General features: G+C 42.3%; 1 protein-coding gene across 1 annotated transcript; it reads right to left on the bottom strand.

The window, feature by feature from the left end:
• Positions 1-3853: 3853 nt before the first annotated feature.
• Positions 3854-19305, bottom strand: LOC117255426 (uncharacterized protein C4orf54 homolog). Its single transcript, XM_033624326.2, has 2 exons — positions 14903-19305; positions 3854-9638 (listed from the first exon to the last, which is right to left on the bottom strand). Exon 1 carries the CDS (start codon positions 19202-19204, stop codon positions 14927-14929), a length of 4278 nt encoding a protein of 1425 aa, XP_033480217.1. The 5' UTR covers positions 19205-19305; the 3' UTR covers positions 3854-9638; positions 14903-14926.
• Between the last annotated feature and the right edge of the window lie 1266 nt (positions 19306-20571).

Here is a 20571-nt window from a genome sequence, read left to right as displayed (position 1 = left end):
CCTTTGCCTTCACTCTGCGGTCCAGCTCACCCCAAACCATCTGGATTGGGTTCAGGTCCAGTGACTGTGGAGGCCAGGTCATCTGCCGCAGCACTCCATCACTCTCCTTCTTGGTCAAATAGCCCTTACACAGCCTGGAGGTGTGTTTGGGGTCATTGTCCTGTTGAAAAATAAATGATGGTCCAACTAAACGCAAACCGGATGGGATGGCATGTCGCTGCAGGATGCTGTGGTAGCCATGCTGGTTCAGTGTGCCTTCAATTTTGAATAAATCCCCAACAGTGTCACCAGCAAAACACCCCCACACCATCACACCTCCTCCTCCATGCTTCACAGTGGGAACCAGGCATGTGGAATCCATCCGTTCACCTTTTCTGCGTCTCACAAAGACACAGCGGTTGGAACCAAAGATCTCAAATTTGGACTCATCAGACCAAAGCACAGATTTCCACTGGTCTAATGTCCATTCCTTGTGTTTCTTGGCCCAAACAAATCTCTTCTGCTTGTTGCCTCTCCTTAGCAGTGGTTTCCTAGCAGCTATTTGACCATGAAGGCCTGATTGGCGCAGTCTCCTCTTAACAGTTGTTCTAGAGATGGGTCTGCTGCTAGAACTCTGTGTGGCATTCATCTGGTCTCTGATCTGAGCTGCTGTTAACTTGCGATTTCTGAGGCTGGTGACTCGGATGAACTTATCCTCAGAAGCAGAGGTGACTCTTATGATGGCCACTCGTTTTTCTTTAGTTAGCTGATTGGTTCTTGCCATAATATGAATTTTAACAGTTGTCCAATAGGGCTGTCGGCTGTGTATTAACCTGACTTCTGCACAACACAACTGATGGTCCTAACCCCATTGATAAAGCAAGAAATTCCACTAATTAACCCTGATAAGGCACACCTGTGAAGTGGAAACCATTTCAGGTGACTACCTCTTGAAGCTCATGGAGAGAATGCCAAGAGTGTGCAAAGCAGTAATCAGAGCAAAGGGTGGCTATTTTGAAGAAACTAGAATATAAAACATGTTTTCAGTTATTTCACCTTTTTTGTTAAGTACATAACTCCACATGTGTTCATTCATAGTTTTGATGCCTTCAGTGAGAATCTACAATGTAAATAGTCATGAAAATAAAGAAAACGCATTGAATGAGAAGGTGTGTCCAAACTTTTGGCCTGTACTGTACAGTAAATGTCAGCTGGCTCACCCCCAGATTGTAGAAGCAGGCAGGAGTTTGATACATAAGCTAAGCAGCAAAATGTAGGCTGCTTTAGCCACTTAAAAAAGTACAACCTTAAAAAAATTAAAGTGTATGCTATATCGCTGCTTTTCACTGCTCTACCTTGCCATCAGGCAACTATTTCCGACAGGGAAATGAAGCCATTATATCGCTCTCTTCAAAGCCAGACCTCATTGAGAAAAACAGTGATTTAACATTGCTGAACACAGAAGCTGCTGGTATACTGCTGCCTCCATCAGGTATTTTTTATTTTACTGTGTTGAGGCAGTAGTACACAAGAAGCTTCCTCATTCAGTGAGCCAAGATTGCAGTTTTTGTTAATGTAGTCTAGTAGCTTTGATTAGAGTAGAGATGGGAAATTGAAGCCCTATCGTAATGGGCAGTGTGACATAAAGGTAAAGCACTTAAAATACTCTCAAGTAAACTGCTGTAGATCTTTTTAGGTGGGACTCTTTGTGGAGACTAAAATACGTTTTGCTGCTGTCCCCTGCCACATCAGTAGGTTACATTGCTTAACTTCTGCATTGGCACTCCTGCCCAAAAAAATCCAAACTGGGGCCCCAGAGGAGATTCTCATATTTTCAGCTAATTAGCAATTGTTGGCATGCTAACACACCAAACCAGTGATGCTCAACTTACAGCCCACAGGCCAAGTCTGGCCCCTGTTAGGGTGATGTTTGGCCCCCGAAACCGTTTTTAGGTCACAGGGAAAATAAATTGATTCACACTGGGATTTTTTTTCCGCATTTTTAATGAACATTAAGCTGCTTTTACACCGCTGCATAGCAACCGGCATGACAACGATCTAACCGCAAGATCGTTTCCCAAAAAAGTGGGAAAAAGTGTGCAAAGCAAAGTGTCTCTAGGGCTGTGATGATGGGCAGGTGCTTTGGTAACGTCATGGATGGAAGCCCAAGCGAGCTTGGCGCCATGTTAGTAACAGCATACTGTAGCAAGACAATGGAAACCACTGAAATTAACAAAGATTTCTACATATTTGGACGAATTACCAGACTTCTGAAAATTGGTGGAAATGTTATTGCAGGCCCAGTTTTTATTCTGATTGTCCTTATAAATTGCTAACACTGTGTTGCACAACTCTGGGTATTCAGACACTACTATCAGCTCCACTGTCTTGTCGTTGTTTTGCTTCCATGATGTCACCCCCTTTTATCTGATTGTTCAAAGCCAGGCACCTAGCACTAGAAGGTCAACATTGTGAAGTCTACAAAGCAGAGAAAAATCTGTGTGTTCACATGGGCATCAACTGCTTCCTACCGGAACCACCATGATTGAAACTGCTTCCCTTCCACCACCTTCCCCTCATTGAAATGACTGTAGGCTGCAAGCTGTAAAAGCAGCTGGCTAAGCCTCAAATGTCCTCAAATCCTGGAAACGTCCCTGTGTACATGTTCAGGGCTGCTGACTGACCTGTCATTTTGCAAAAGTGGCCAAGTTGAGTATCCCTGTGCTAAATTAAGGTGGTGGACATCATAAACATTGTATCTGATAAACACAGCATGATAGGACTGTTAGCATGCTGACATTAGCTTTAGCTAAAAGCACTGCTGTACAGCCTCACAACCAGTGCTCCCAGTGTAGAAGTTCTAGCCTCCTGATGGTTTCAAGTGAGAATTTCTGTCTGCCAATCAGCTGATTTCAAAATGGAAAACTCCAACATTTGAACCTGTAAGATTACAGCGGATTTAAGATAAGGTTTTCCGCATTAGCAGGTATGTTTTGTTGGCGTCACTCTTGTAAGGAAACCAATATTTGTATTGATAGCTGTGTCCAAGGAGACAAAATGTACCTCAGTGGCCCACATGTAACACACACTTGTTGATCCAGGTGAGGCCATAAATCTTGACTTTTCTTGTGTCACAGCTGTGACATCAGAGCCCCTCCTGGCATCCAAATACAACAACTGGGCCTTAATGTAGATTCTTTAGAAACCACTGAGAGCAGCTGGGGGCAAACCAGTGTCTGCCAGTCTCGCTGCATCCACGGCAACCAAGTAAACACAGCAGCAAACTGTCAGGTTAAACTTAAGCCTTGGCCCGGGTGATGTTTCAGTGTCACCAGAAAGCTAACCTTGCACGCTGGCAGATGCCAAATGTGTTTTTCTGTTGGCATAAATCTGTGCGATTCCCTTTGACCCTTGTCATTTATTTATTTTTTGTATGTTTTTACCAGTAGATCTTTATCAAACTGCAAACTGCTTTGTTTTCTTCAAGTAAACTTAATCAATTTATTCACTGTTTTGGTACCACTTTGTAATAAATGCACTATTTATAAAGGGTTTATAATTTAAAACTATAATTACTTTATTCATGATCAATAAATAATATATTAATATATTTAAAATCACCAATAAAAAGAAGTTTTGGGTTGCCAAGATGCAAATAAATAAATCAAATAAATAAACAAATAAATAAATAAATGAATAATATCCTTTAGCTCTTCAGTTCATCAAGTTTGACCAGCTAAAGGTATTTTTCACAACATGGCTTCCTTAAAGTGTTCTTATATGGGTTTATAACTGATTTTTGAGACATTAATCCATTTTTACAATCATTATTAAGCCATTAATTTTATAAACCCTTAAAAAGAGTGGATCAGTGTAAAGCACCTGTTTTTTATTTTTCTTTACTATTCTCACATACCTGAATCTGAGCTGTAACACAAATATAAGGAGTGATTTAAATACCTATTTACATTTTAATTTCTCCAACATGTGGGTTTTTTTGAGTGGTCACATTAAATACAGACATCAATATTAAATCCAAACACAACTATACCTTGAAGTGATTTAAATTCATGGACGCAAACATGTTCAGCAGCTTGATTTTGAATTTATTCCAAACATATGAAGGCTTGTCAGTCTACATTACACTCATTCATCATGTTCATTACTTTCAAGCTCGCAAGTGCAAACGCAGCACCCACTTCTCCTTTCAAGGCGTCTCTCTGCTGTCATCCTGACCTCTGTCTTTTTCTGGGGCAGTCACAGTTGACATCAGGCGTAAAATATATACAATGCCACTATATGACAGTTGGGCCACTGAGGCGTGTCATTCGAATATGTGCCCTTTCTCTTTGAACATTCATAAATACACTTATCTCTGTCCATCTCACCTTCCGTTAACCCTCTTTTCTTTATACAAAAACAAGCTTTGATACAGTTTCATATATTTAACCTCAAAGTCAGCAGGTTTGTTGAAGGACATCTGGAAGAATGTTTTTAAAACAAATTATATTATTTATGATACAGTGCATCTTTGGGCAAAATTCAGCAGAAACAATTAACAGTGTTTCATTTTACAATTAAAAAGTCCATATGGCAGTACTCCTGCTATCACCAGTGTTTGCAGCCATTCATTGCTGTCAGTGCTGGTGACAAAAGAGTGACAGTCCAAGTGCATTAAGTACATTATTATTATTATTCACAGATAAAGGTCTTACAAGAAACTAATAAATGCATGTGGGAGAACGTTTTTTTTTTTTTTTTTATGAATTTTGCGTTTATGACAACATTAAAATAGCTGGTTTGCTAAAGCTTAGAAAATATAATATCGGTCTTAGATATGTTCTGCTACACAGGGTTTCAAAATGATATGTAAATGTGCTTTAATGAACCATATAAAATCAGAGAAATATGTGTTGCTGATCAAACACATACTTTTAAAACTCTTTGGCAGGAGGTAGTAAATCATATCTCTTAATTTTGAGTTGTTTATAGTTCCTGGTTTGTTTGTTTTTTCTTTGGCTCAACTTTTTAAAAAAGTAATTTCTGTACAACAGATTCATAACTGCTAAATAAATTACTGTTTGCACTGCTCTCGACTGCCTCAGGGGCACATTAATTTAAAATTATCATTAAAATACTATCATTAAGAAGTACAATGTGTTATGAATTAAACGTACAAATTTAAGTCACATTTCACCTCAAAATGCATTAAACGTTCTAACATCATATCCAATCTACTGCAGTCAACAACAAGTCTTTCAGATCACTGCATGAATTCATATCACTTGTAATGAAATCAACTCATAGGGCAATTTATATAAAGTCTGTTCGCCACAGAGGCATAATAACATGTATTTTACAGAATTAAGGTACATAGACTGACCAGCAGCTCCAAATACCTTTAATGTGTGTTCAGATTTGAAACATGCTAAAATTAGCAATCTACAGTTTGCATTATCTCTACACGTGATGCTGGTATAACTGAGTCAAGTATAGCACAATGACCTATGATGCCCCGCTGCATATTCAAAAGGAAACAGGACGTAAAAAAAAATAACTTTAGAGAGCAGTAAAATGGATGTTAGCAGCTGTTATGTCATTTTAATGAATTCATACATATCTGAACTAGAGAGGTCAAAGAGGTTAGAAAACAGAACCTGACATTGCTGTCTGTAAAGTGTAAAGACACACCCAACACATGTGCGGCCTGTGCGCTCCCGTCTACAGTGAAGTAACATGACTCCTTGTTGTACGCTCACAGAATACTGAAATGCCATACATGACTCACAGCCACGAACACGAACACATTCAGATGCACCAACTCCCATCGCGCTACACAAACGTGTAAAATAAACCAAAGCCAATAGAGGAAGTTATCCCCTAAATATCTCTGCTGGCTCTGACTCTTTAGGCCCAACAGTACTTAGGAATTACTGACCTAAGTACACTGTTAAACCAGAGACCCAGCTCTGCTTCATCTGAGCAACACACTTGGTGTGTTTTTTTTTCCTATGTCTTACATGAGAAGAAAGTGCTTTTAAAACACAAACATACACCACTTCAAAGGTATTAGCAGCATTTTGTGAGGCACAGCACAGAGGTTAAACATACTTCAAGTAGAACATGAGCCACCGACTCTTAACAAATATAGAAAAGTTATTGTAAACGTGGAAAAAATAGTGTTGGAGAGCGCTAATATGACACATAGCAATGTCAGGTATTTACGATTTACTTGGGACATCTTCAGAATATATTGTTTTAATTTCAATAATTTTAATTCCTCTGACTGAACTTGGGTTCATTCAACATCATCCATAAATCTGCTTTTATTAAAACAAAATTCAGTGCCGAGAAATGGTCCCTGTCCTCAGAAAACAGTGTAAAATAAAACAGGTTGTATTAACCGTAAGAAATGATCTTAATGTGTGAATTAAAGCAAGACTATGTAACTCTTGATTAACAGCGGCCACTGTGGCCACAAGCAGCAATTACAGGATGATTCACATTAAATTCCCCTTCATTTCCCAATATCTGAGAGTGCTCTGTTGGTTGCTTCCATCCATCCATCCATCCACCCACCCATCTATCTATCCATCCATCCATCCTCCACTCCTGATCTTGTTTGGGTCAGGGTGGTGGCAAGCTAAGCAGCCCATAATTTTCCCGGTGGAACTTGAGGCAGTCCCAGGCCAGATATGTAAACCCTCCAGTGTATCCCGTGTCGGGAATACCTCCGCAGGTGTTGTAGGCATCCAAATCGTACTCCCAGACCACCTCAGCTTACTCCTTTCAACACGAAGGAGCAGCACTCCTACTCCAAGGTCATTCAGATGTCTGAGCGTATCACCCTCCCAGAGGGCCCTGACACACCAAGCCAATAGTTGGCCATTGGTTAATGTTGGGTCGTCAAGTGTGCATCTGTCGCCCTAGATTTTGTGGCGTGTCCCACACTGTTGCGATTAGTCGGACATTGTCAGCTTTCTTTCGGTCACTTCAGCTTACTGAATCAGCATTAAAGATGGTGGAGCCCACCAGTTCAGCTCAGTGCACCAGAAGACAAACTGAAGTAAGGAAGTCAAGAGAGCATGAGATCAAACTTGTAATATCATTGGGTAAGCTGTTGAGCTCTTCGGCAGAAATGGTTCGTAGTTGTTCGTGTAATTGTTCGTTTGTGCGGGACAAATATGCTTTGTTCTTTCAACATCAGGTTGTGTTATTAATGTGCTAACTAGCGTCTTAACTGCCAGTGTTATAGTTTCCCTTTTTGGATGACATATACAGACCACCACCTGCTGGTATGGAGTTATTTCCTGTCACGCAGGTGCAGAACGTATGTGCTAGTTGGCTGCTGGCTGTAGTCTTTGAGGTGTGTTCAGGTGCTTCTTTTTATCTGAGACAGAGGAGACATAAGGCGACACATAGTTGGCCTTCGTCACCACCAATTCTTTGATGTGGGTTTTGTGTGTCTGGGCCTTAAGGGTGCTCCCAGCCACCCTGTGAAGGAAACTCATTTTGGTGGCTTGTGTGTGCCATATTATTCTTTCAGTCATTAACCAAAGGTAACGACTAAAGATGAGGGTTGGAACGTAGATCAACTGGTGAATGGAGAACGTCACCTTCAGGCTCAGCTTTCTCTTCACCACAACAGTCTGGTACAGCATCTGCATTACTGCTGACATGACACCAATCTGCCTGTCAATATCCAACTCCATCTTACCCGAACTCTTCTTTCAAGGCATCCCCAAGATGCTTGAAGTCCTTCATTTAAGGCAATGACTCACCGTGGCATCAGACTTGGAATTGCTGACCCTCATCCTTGCTGCTTTACACCTGGCAATAAATTATCCGACTGCCCACTGGAAGTCATGGTCTGACACAGCCAGCAGAATCACATCATCAGCTGAAAAGCAGGGATGCAGTCCTCAGGCCAACATAACAGACACTCCACATCTAAACTGTGAATGGAAATTATGTCCATGAAAATCATCACAGACTGAATTCATGACGTGGCACAAATCTGGCATAGCCCAATGCCTGCTGAGAGCCCAAATGTTCACACAGCTCTCACTATGGTTATAAAAGGACGGAATGCCTCATAATAATGTCCCTGGTACCCCGTACTCCCACAGTAACACACGATACAGTACCCCAGGGGAAATGGTCACAAGTACAAATCCACAAAATACAAGTAGACTGGATGGACAAACTCCCATGAGTCCTCCAGTGTCTTTGCAGGGGTAAAGACTTCCACCACAAGGAAGGAATTTGCATAGGATTTCCTGGACCAAAGGTTCGGTCTTAGCCTCCTTTCCAGTGCCCTGGCATAAGTTTTCACGGGAAAGTTGAGGACTGTGATACCCTAATAACTGGAGCACACCCTCCGGTTCCCGCTTTTTTAAACGGAAACCACCAACCTGGTCTACCAGCCACCAGGCACTGACCCTGACCCTTATGTGACATTAAGGAGGCATATTGCTCAAGACACCCCCACAATGTCCAGAACCTTCAAGCTGCAAATCGTATCCAACCCTTGCATCCTTCACTGCTGAGCTTTCTGACAACCTCCATGACCTTCACTAATGAATTGGACAAGGCTTTCCCCAAGGCCTTCCAGCTCTGCCTCCTCTATGAAGGATGTGTCAGTCCAGTTCAGGAGTTGAAAACAGTCTGGGCTAAACCCTGCCTCGCCCACCAGAGTCATCTGACAGTTTTTGCAACTGTGACCACAGGAGCTCCAGTCCTTCTGGCCTCCTGATACCCAATGCTGCCCACCGGGGGATTTTTTGGTTGCTACCACAGACACAACTTCATGCAGTGGCTCCTGCAAAGGAGTCTTTGAATGTAGCCCCAAGCTTTGTCCAAGATGCACTTAAAACTCTTCAGGAAGTGGGAGTTTTATCGATGTCTCTTTAGTAATGGCGGTTTATGCGGAAAGTATTTTGGGGTTTAATGATTTTTCTGTTGCAGAACTTCATTGGGCCACTGGGATAAACCACTGAAACATTTATCTATGACATCCTAAAATGGAGTGTAACAGCAGTACAACTGGAGGTGTAAAGTCAGCAAAACTGACATCAGTTACACAGAAATATCTATCAGCTATGATATCAGCTAATATGGCCATAACAGACCAACAGAGGTCTTAGCAGCAAATCCCCTGAGTGTTTTTCCTCAGTAAGGTTGTATTTTATTGTTTATGAGTTCAACTTTTCATCCTTAAAAAAAGAAAGTGTTTTATTTTCTTTCAAAAGTTACATAGTCTCTCTTTAAGACATGGTAACATTAAATTCATGATAATGAATGAATGATTAACACTGAACTGTAACAGAAGGCCTGCCTCGTTTCCTTTTGAATAGACATGTTGCGGGGCTCAAACAGCATTTCAAAAATTCTAGACAGCAGCTGAATGGAAAGTATTACAAAGCAGATTCATATAGCAACATGGCAGAGCATCAGCCAGAGGACGTGGCTTAATGTGGCTTTGCACTACAAAGTGCTGCAATGCATACAGATTACAGTAACGTCTGCTGCAAGGATACAACACAGAGTGGGGATAGAAATTGTTGTCGGTGGAAGTTGTCCTGGGGGGTAGATCACAGGTGGGAGTGGCGATAACTGCACTTAACGGTGAATGAAGACAGATTCTTCAGTGGAGATGTCTGGTGGCATAAGAGAAGACAAGAAGAGGGTGTTAATCTGATGGATTCATTAAAAACAAGGTAAGATGTTAGAGGAGAAAAATTTTTGTTTAGTTTTGTCTGTCCTAAACCATTGTCCACTTCTAAGCCTGTAGTTCCTGGTTCTGAACCAGCTGACCAGATTCAGCCAGTTCACTGCCGGGGGCACGCTACTCGATTTGTTTACGTAGGAGTGCTGGAGGTCGGCGGAGCTCTCCACCTCCTTCTCCCCATTTAGGAAAAAGCAGAGGGGGAGGGGGCTATAAAAAGTTGACCCCATCTCAGCCCCACAGACTCGCTTCCAAGCTGGAGCTGCAGCAGCATCTGATCTCTCCGAGCAGCTGTCCTCTCCCTGCATCAGCACAACAAATACTTTACATTGCCTGACCTTTTCCTCCTGCATCACTATCCCAGCCATGCCCCCACCAAACACCCCCGCCGCCACCACCACCAGTTACACACACACACACACACACTTGTTCCTCTTCACACCACTACTCAACCCCGTGCTAGGCCCCTGCCTGCCACGCACCCAGCTGACATGTATCCCTCATGCCCATGCAGTTGTATTATTGCCCTGACACATTAGCTGAGAATGGACTGTGGTTGTAAGTGTGTGTACATGAGTGTATGAGAAACTGAGAATGAATTTTAAGTTTTTTGTTTTTGGAGCTGCAGCATTTAACAATGTAAAGAGAGAGAGGATTAGTCTTTTTGTCTGTCTTTTCGTTCCGTCTTTTTTCTGGCCTGTCTGTTTGTTCATTTAGAAAAACTCATCCATGCCTTCATCTCCAGCTGGATCATTAGAGAACTTCCCAAAAATGACAAGCAAATTAGGAACCAGGAAAACCAGCCTAGTCGGCAGAAGGAAATAACAGCATTGTACATGTGCGAAATCACCAATATGTTACATTTGCATGTTTCATACGCATCATATCAATGTTTGCAAAGTCACAGTGAAATATGAGCTGACTTTGTCATCTGGAGGTGGAGGCGATGGTGGATGATGTGTCACTCAGTGAGACGCCTGCCAAGCTGCAGACCACGGTTCAAGACCAGCTAACAACAAACTGGTTGTGATTTAGCGAGTCATTGCTGTGTTTCCAGCAGTGTTTTGGGCACAACATGGGTTTTTGTCACGACCTGTTACTGTTTTTCCAGCGGCTTTTTAGGCACAAACAGTGGTTGTTTTTTGTTGAGACATGGCTGCTTTTCCTGCCAGGATACTGGCACCAAAAGCGATTAATTTTTATCTTTTGCTGCTGTACCTGCTGGGATTGTGCCCCCCAAAATCGGGTATTTTTAGCCAAAAGATTATCTTTTCCTCGCCCTGACCAAGTGTTTTTTGTGCTTAAACCTAGCCACACCTTAACCATACCATTGTTAAATGTAAAGTTTCAGCATATCCACTATATGATAACGTCTAACAAATGCGTGGTTTGCAGAAACATACAATTCCCAAACCTGTTTTCAGGCAATTGGGTTGGAAAAACAGAGAATATTATTATGCGTAAAGTGCTGCAGCCCGTCTACCAAAATCCAAAATATTCATATGCTTAAAAAATATCCTCTATCAATTCCATTTTCATTTTCACTGTCTTCAAAATGTTTTCATGTATTGTAATGTTTATATACAAGTAGCATTCGTGTATTAGATTATGGTGCACATTTTAATAATAACTAATTTCCTAGTGAGAAAAGTATGCTGTGTTATTAATAGCATGAATAACGGTTGTATTAAAGCAACCTGTTGCGTCAATCATTCCATATTTATTCCAGCACCCTCTGCACCATTGCACTATTGTATTACTGTTTACAATTTCATGTGTTGTTGTTCTTTATATAAAGCCTATATATACTTTTAATATATGCATATATTTATATCTGTACATAGAAGTCAAATGTTTATAGTCCTCTTCAACTTTGATGTCCTTACTTTAACTGTATATCTATTTCTAAATTAGTCGAGTATAGGCTACATGCAGCGTATACGCTTACTTGGCCATTAAAGCTAATTCTGATGCTGATTCTGATTTCACATTGGTGTTTCAGTTACTTGCACTATGCACGCAGGTTATTGGCTTACTGTGACACTTAATTACAGTTATTAGGGGCACCTGTGCTTTTCCGTCTATAACAAGTCGAAATGTTTGCCGTGATCAAAACCTTTTGAGTTTAACCTGGATCTGGAGCTTATACACAAAATATTATTCTGGAATACTAAATGTGGTCAGTGTGGTAGGTGTGTGGATTTATTTTTAAACATGATGTCAGCATTTAACGTAGGCTACCTCTTCTTGTAACAGAAAAAAGTTTGGTTTCCAAAGTTCATAAGTTTCCAAAGTAATATTAAAATATATCGGCTAACATATGACGTAGTGGGAGAAACCTATATTTGAGCAAGCTCGATAATGTGATATATGCCAACATGTGACAATGCTAACAAGCTAGCATCAAACCCAGATCATGGCAGAGGTCGACACAGTGCAGCTAAAGGTCAGGCTGGAGTGGATGGATGTTAAGCTAACCCTGAAAGGTTTAGACTAACATATTGACTTTGGTGAGCTACATGTGGAACATTTTGGCTTTATTTATTGAGGTTTTCTAACACTACACTTATGTTACAAACTCAGTGCAACTCATAGGCGACTTATACTCAATGTGTGGTACTAGAAACTATTTCCTGGACACTCAAGACCTCACTATGCTTTTACCTAAACATGTAAGTTAGAAAAAGTTCTCAAATAAATCCCGTGTCTGTTAGATAAAGATAAAAGGGCTTTATTTTTGTTATTTGTTTGAGCTGAACCTTTAAGCTACATTTAGCTTATTCTTTTGTACGCCTACTTCAACCATGAACTGATCGTTAATATAAAAATGCAGGAGGGATTGTTCCGTCTCATCCAGCCAGGAGAAAGTTTTCATGAAATGTCACGAACAAGGAACGAACACATTACTGAACTGTAACGTTATCTGAGTAATCAAGGCATTTCTAGAATAACTTGATGTAAGGTGTCACTGACTGGAATACTTTCCTGTGACACTCTCCAACCCTGAGAATAAACCATGTAAACAAACTCGTCTCACACTATTAAAATAGCCCGACGATGTGTAATGCAGAGAAAAGGGAACTCAGCCGACTCGCTCCGGCAGAGGCCGAAAATCCAATCTCCCAGCATGCTCAGTGGAGTCAGGTTACCTGTCATGAAGCTACTGCATGTCTATTAACACTGAAATGCCACTGCTGAAGTGGCCCCGAGCTGGACTGCTGCTTTGGCCACATTTACAAGCAAAAAAAGATAAAAACTCATGTAGCTACATCAGGACCTTTACGCAGGGCCACGTGAACGTGTGAGTGTCACGCTGCTGCAAAATGACAGAGCATGGTTCAGCATCAACAACCTCAAAATATCAAACTCCATAAACCTCAGAGCCAATTTAGGGCATAGATTATTTATTAACAGGGGTGGAAAATATCTAATGACAACTATAAAGTACAAGTAGCTCTTTGTCTATATACAGCTGATGAGCACAATCCTGTGAGACTGTTTACCTCAGAAATGTACAGTTCTTATAAATTAAAACATGTGGCCTTGTTTTGTTTGCATTTATTTGAGATATTTTTTTCTAAATTTTATCTAATTTTTTTTAGCATTATAAAATGGCTAAGTCTCTCAATTCCTTAAAGGAATACTTCATCCACAAAATGACTGTTTGTAGATCCACTGCTAATCATGCCGTGTTTCCTTGAATTGTGAAGCACACTTGGTTTTTCTCACATGCCTCCACAAAAAATGGTAATCATATTGATTTATTAATTGATTTGGGGACCACGTTTTAACAACAGCAAGCAGAACATTTGTTCACAAACTCTCACACAACCCGTGCAGCATAATCCAAGTCTCACTGATGCTGTTGTATACTCAGTACTTCCAAAATACAAGCTTTTTTTTAATTAAGTCTGGCTTTGAAGAGAGCATGGACAAGTTGCACTTTCAGTTCAGTTCTGGATACTGAGGTTTTAACAAAAATGCATGTGTTTAGGAAGTGCAGAGCATACCACTGGATCACAGAAGCTTAGATTATACTGCAAAAGTTTTGCAAGAATTTGTAACAGATGTTTTGATACAGTTTTCCTGTAGTTAAACCTGTTCCCCAATCGATCAATACATCAATATGTTTGCCATTTTCCATGGAGATGTGAGAAAACCAGCTGCTTCAAGTTTGCTTCAAGAATACAAAGTAACACGGCATGACACACAAATGATAATTTTATGCGTGCAGTATTCTTTAAAAATTGCATTTAATTATTTTATTTTAGTTTGAAAAAATAAGCTTAGCTCAAGGTTCACTTACCATCGTATACCACATCCACGAATCCTGAGTTAAGATTACACTTTTTCCAGAAATTCAATTCATTTTTATTCTATATTCTTCTTATTTTGCTTCATCTCAAAACCTCAAAATGACCTAACATTTTTTTGCTAGATTTGGAGACACCAGCTCAGAGGTGTCTGTATGCTGCTATGGTACAGACAGGAGGATGTTTTATCAATGTTTGCTTGAGAGCTGGATGAGTTTATAAAGTGTGTGAATAAAAAAATAGTTGGGTGCTGCATCTGCACCTTTATGGTTACAATTGTATGATCATGTACAACCAGCCATTAAGAAATATTCAACTGAGTAACATTTGTATCTTAATTGAATGACAGTACATGTACTTAACACTCCCTCCACCCCCTTGCACTTTATTATTTATGTGACTGAACTAAAACAAACTTGCATTACACACAACAGTTTTTGTGCAGTCAGTTTAACCTTAAGGATTACCTGATGTTGACAGCAATCTTGTGAGAAACATTTAAAGGCATACTATGCAGGATTTTCTTAAAAAACAATGTATGTATGTACCCTCTCAGTCATCACTTATGGCCCACTAGAAGTGTGTGGGGGTGTGTTCATCTGCAGAGACTCTGGCCTCTGCCTGTATTTTCTTATTTTGCCAGGTGCCAGTAAGCAGCACACATCCAGGAGGAAGCTATGAACATGGTGGACATGGTGCAGAAATAACACAAATATCGCAAATGAGAGAGAATCTGTGGTTGGCTTTCACTTTCGCTGGCAATATTGTTTACAAAAATAACTGACAATTCCTGCAGAGTGTACCTTTAAAACTTTGTATTATATATTTGATCTGGTTTCAATCAAATGTATTCAACACATGTTGAATACATGTGCTAACTTACATGTGTGATGAGATGTTTCCTTGGTCACCGATGCTCCACTACAAAGCTCATTGTTGTTCCATCAAAGGAGGGTGGTGCGATGATTCTTGGACCTTGTTGCGTCGTGATGCTGATAACTGGCTTCCTGTCAGAGCTGGCTGCACCTCCTCTGGCGGTCACATGTCCCAAACTTACAGGAAGCTGCAGCGACCCTTGTGGAGCCTCACCTGTTGCGCTGTAATACGCACTCTCTGCGCCTGCTGCATTCGATTCTGGCTTGGGGCTTCTGGCGTTTTTAATCTTTTCTCCACCTGCATCCTCAGAGAGACATGGCGACTGAGGCAACACCGCCTGGGCTGGCAGAGTGGGTGAGGGGATGAAGCCTGGGTAGATCATGTAGGTGGGGGCGTATGCTCCTGGGTTCAGGGCCAGGGGGGACAAAGAGAGAGGCACAGGGGTGACAGGTGCCACGGGAGATTGGGGCATGGGTACATCCACATACTGGCCTGTCTCAGGGTCAAATAGTCTCTTTGTGGTGGCCTGTATGGGAGTGTCCACCAGGTAATAATGTCCTGTAGTGGGATCCAAAAGCATCTTGCGCTGGGTCTGTGGGACTCCCTCTCCGGCAGAAGGTGTGGGAGACACAGTGGGGACAGATGGAGAGAAACACAACACCTGCGGCTGTGCTGGAGGCCCCGTTGTCACCCCTGAGTGATGGTAGATGCTTGAGGACGGGTACTCCATGATTAACGGAGACCGTTTCTGCTCAGGTGTCTTCCTGTCACCTGTTTTGATTTGGTTTGAACTCACCTCCCTTGAAACTGGCTCTCGATTCAGCAGTTTGATCTCATTGGTGTACCCGAGCCCCGGTATGGTTAAATAGTTCTCAGAGTCTGAGCAGGCCTGTGTGACAGTGGGATTAGTGGGAATGATTTTGACCTTTCCCTGCTCCACCTGGCTGTGTTTCGGGGGCTCTATTTTCACCGACAGCGGAGCCACCGGCGTCGTGGAGCTTTTCATAGTCGATGATGTTTGTGGTGCAGAGCTTTGGGGAACGGGGTTGCTAACTGACACGCTGACACAAGCCTTATTGCCAAAATGAAGGACGCTTTTGTTACTGAACATTTTACTTTGCTGTGATTGTGTTTTAAACGTGTCGTCGGTATATGGAACATGTATGATAGTCTGAGCTCCCTTCTCTTCCTGTGGCTGAGGAGTCTCCTGCTCCTCTGCTCCTTGCTCCTCACTAGCAATAAGCGACAACACATGGCTGCCTGTGATTGGTTGGGGAGGTTGAGTTTTGCGCTTCCATTCATTTCTATCAAAAACATAAAGCTGCTCCATTGTTTTGACCGCAGCTTTGAGCTTCTCTAACGCAGCCTGTTTGGGTATTTTTGGCTCATTTCTCCTGTCAGACGTGTCGCCTACAAACTTCTCCTGCCTCTGTTTTGTCATTTTGGTTTCAATATTTGGCTGAATATCTGACTGCTCAGCATGTAGCTGCTTGGATACAACAAATGGCGCCCTACTGGTTGTGCAGTGTGATGGTGTGTTTTCACTTTGAGGTGTTTCTGATGAGATGCCAGCCTCTGGTTGTTTCTGTGACGCTTCAGCTGCCTGTTGTTTAACATTTGTTTTTACAGAGTGACATTTAATCACAATGGGAGATGGTGATACATGCTTAATCGGCTCTCTTGGTGCCTCAGGTTTATCAGCTGCTGTGGAACATTTACTCTCACTATTTTCCAATGAAACAAAGCGATATGAACTTTTTACCAGTTTACGGACATCTCTGACCTGATATATTGGTGTTTGAAACTTGCATTTGGTGTCTCTTATGTCTCTAACAGTGAAGTTTGGGATTTTATCTGCAGCAGACAAGATGTGGCATTTGGCTTCACCTGCTGCCCTGTATGTGTTCACAGAGTTGAAACTTATTTTAGGGGTTAACAGGCTGGCGATATTCAGTGTACAGCCTTTATTTTCCTTCACACTCCTCAGGCGTATTTTTATCTCAGGGGGTTTTCCCCACTTCTCGGTTTCTTCTTTGCCCACTATGTTTCCATTGTTGCCTGTTTTGAACTCTTTTTCACATTTCTGTGGGCCTGCAGGTGCGCTTGCGACAGGTGACTGGTCTTCTGTAAAATCCTGCTCTTTTGAAAGGCGCTGGCAGCTTGGAACAAAAAGCAGTTTTGTCAACATGCTGCTGGTGTCTAATCCTTCTTTTGTTGTGGTCTGAGTGTCAGCTACAGGTGTGGGTTCAGGGTCCTTTGCAGGTTCTGGCTCCTCTTCTTTCAGTGAGTTAAACGCACTGCTTTGGCTGTGGCTGAGCGATGCTTTCTGAGGCTCCTTTTCTGAGTCATCTGGTGCTTTGTTGCTTTTCTGCTCCTCTGCTGGCTCACAGTAACTGTGTCTGCTGCCCTCCAGGTGCTGATCATCAGCAGAATTGACAGTCAGACCTGAGCCTGTGTCTGATGTCTGTCTTTGTAATCCTCTTCCTTGACTCCTGTCTGGATCTTTGAGCTGAGAACTCGGGGAGAGCGCTGGGTATGTGTCACAGATTTCACCCCTCTCCATTTTGCGCTCCTGTTCGAACTGCATCTTTTTGGAAATTACATTTTTCAATAAACTTGATGCGAAAACTGCTCTTTTGTGTGGATCCCCCGAGCTATCTGAGTGATGCATCTCACACCCTGACCTGGCCAACACGGTTCCAGTGACCTCATTGGGTCGCGCTTTCCTGGAGCATTTTGGACGTCTGGCGCCTTCAGGCGCCTCAACACAGCGGAAATTTAGCGTGACTCCACGCTGCTTTGACTGAACAGGATCTTTCAGTTCGATCTTTTGGCTAGAAGAGGATGATCGTTGAGAAGTTGTTATCTTGTTTAGTGCGCACATTTTGGCTTGCGGAGCTTTCGTGCCGGTAACAGACTTACCATGCCTCTTACTGTCCACAGTCCTATTCATTTTCAAGGTTGCGCTGGAAGTCTTGTGAGCAATTACGCGCCGCTCTCTTCCCCGTGATATGTTTCCATAATTCCAGTCCACATAAGCGGACCAGTTATTTAGTCCATATTCCGACATGGAGGACTCACTAGAAGTGCTAAGATTAATGGCATCAAAGTATGGACATGCCAAGCTCCGGAAAGACTTGGCGGTTAAATTACGCACCTCTTTGTCAGCGTCGTCCAGCTCACTGATGGAGCTGGACGCTCCGCTGGAATACTCATTAATATCTTTCCGTCTCAGTTTGGATGCAAGGTGCTGACGGCCCGGAGCAGGGATGAAATATTGGGCTCTGTCGCACAAGGGCCCCACTCTGGCGCCAGAGCTCACAAAAGAAAAGTGGCTCCCGTCTCCAAAGTGTTTGGTGTAGCCACGGGTGCTGTTGTCAGAGATGTTGACAGGTTCGTTCACCGCCCTGGAGGATGTTTTTATTGATAAATGAATTTTCCCCGCATTAACGTCTCCGCTGTGGTTTTTGCACATACTTTCATCTGAGCTGGCGCACTTGTCGGAGTCACAAAGATCACTATCCTCCTGCTCGGTGCTGACAACCGCTCCACCAAGATTAGACTGCACTTTTGCTTGGCTCCTGCCCTCCAGTATCAAAGTCCCCTCCTGCGTGTCATCACTTTCAAAAGACGCGTAATCCACAAATGAATAAACCAGGTTGTCGTCTTCAAAATCCCAGCAGGTCCCTCGCCCAAGGTCGTAATCTACGTCGTGGTCGAGCTCGGTCAGCTGGATTTCGTGCGTCGTGATATAGTGGGACTCGTCCTCCACGGTGTCGGAGCCGCAGTGGTCAGACAGCACCGCGCTGGTGCCATCATCAGACTCCGTCTTGCTGTTCAGATACATGTCCGTGTATTGGAGCTCATCGCCCTCACTGCACACATGTTCACTGCAATCACTCGGGTCGAGCTCGGCCTGGCGCTGCTCCTCATTCTCTGAGTCCTGATCAGTGTTGGGAAGTTTGGTCAGAGTTTCCACAGGAGGCTCACCCGAAACAGGCCCGGGGTCGGTGTCCCGCTTGTCCTGTAACTGCTCTTCAACAAAGTCCTCTGAAATGATTTTACCCTTCTCGTCATGCTCCCCATGCTTTATAAGAGACAGCTGGTTTCCCTCGCCAGTGAAAGACACTTTCACCGTTTTTACGCCCTCCGGTTTCATGTCCAAATCCACATAGTTGGACTCGTCGCTTTTTGTCTCGACTGCGTGGCCCTTACTGTCCGTGTTGTCCTTATGCTTGTCCCCTGGGAGCAGCTTCCTGTGAAGTAAGGTGTCATCTCGGTAAGTGAGAGTTTCCTCCGCTGCTTCCATTTAGTCCGGTCTTACCGTCAGGTGGTCCTCGTTTACGATGTTATACCGACACAGGACGGAAAACTCTGCAGGCTGGAGGGACGAGGAGGACGGAGAGAGGAGGGTGGGAGGGAGAAAGAGAGAGAGAGAGAGAGAGAGCGAGAGAGAGAGAGAGATGGGGGGAGTCCCAGGGAAAATCCCACGATGATTTCTCTCTGGTGTGAATCTCAGTGTGGCCAGGCTCAGGAGCGTTTACAATCAGTCATTTTGGAACTGTGCGCATGACGCACGAGGCCATATGATGCTCACCTCCAAAAGTGCCAAGATTCAGCACCTTTCCTGGAAGAACAGCTCCCCTTCACGAGTTTCTTAAAACTACTCAAGCACACTTTCTGAGAAACTGTTGCATATCCCAAAACACTGCAGGGATGAGTTCATAGTGTGATCATTTAACTTTAGATAAAGTGCCTGTGGATGAATGTTGCATTTCTATGGCATTAGTTTTGTAAGATATTTGACTTTATTACTGTAAAATGTGAATCTCACTAAGAAATCATTAAACTAAAACATTTTGTCACCTCATTGAGACATTTGACTGCCTCTGACCTCACTAATAATGAAGGGATATTGGATTTTGGTGGCACTGACTAAAGTCTTTGTGTACTTTTGCCATATGAGTCAAACTTTTTGACTGAGTCACAGCCTTCTACAGGACAAAGGAAGTGCTGTACAGTATAAAACGGTCTGATGATAGCTCTTAATGTTATGTTTTGTTTTGTTTTGTTTTAAAAAAAGCTCTTAAGCAGTTGAGGAAAACTGTAATTTTACCTCAGATAAACATGCTTAATATTTATAATTATAATGGAGAGTTATATTTGTTTTAATTGAGGTAAAATGGAGACTTTAGGTAAAAGAAAAATCAGTGGCTTTACTCTTCTAATTACAACCAAAACAAAAGCTACTCAGTTAAATATAGCCATAAATTACATAGCCTACCGTAAATTTTCAGTAATAGCCTGGGCTATTATTTGCTTAAATCACTGAAATCAACAGACCTGTATTTGGGACAGGCCTTTAATTCCTTTCATACAAAACTGTTGTTCAGCAAAGGCCATATAATCAAATTATTTAAAGCAGTATGAATATTACTTGTGTAAAAAGTAGGCTTTAGAAAATCAATAAATCATGAATCATTCATTTGATCTAGCTCCAACAGACATCACATCAGAGAGTGTGTGTGTGTGTGTGTGAGACAGAGAGAGAGAGAGAGAGAGAGAGAGAGAGAGAGAGAGAGAGTTATGGTACCCAGCATACTGACACAACACCATTTTATCCTGTAAAAACAATACTCACAAATTGGATTATTTATATGAAAAACCCTTTTGATT

This window comes from Epinephelus lanceolatus, chromosome 3 (genome assembly GCF_041903045.1).
Source record: "Epinephelus lanceolatus isolate andai-2023 chromosome 3, ASM4190304v1, whole genome shotgun sequence".
In the NCBI taxonomy this organism is placed as follows: domain Eukaryota; kingdom Metazoa; phylum Chordata; class Actinopteri; order Perciformes; family Serranidae; genus Epinephelus; species Epinephelus lanceolatus.
The sequence above is the reverse complement of the archived record's forward strand: the minus strand, read 5'-3'. Positions and strand labels throughout refer to the sequence as shown.

Bases quoted from the DNA above. Each gene is read 5' to 3' on its own strand.
- LOC117255426 (XM_033624326.2), bottom strand. From the start codon at position 19,204: ATGGAAGCAGCGGAGGAAACTCTCACTTACCGAGATGACACCTTACTT.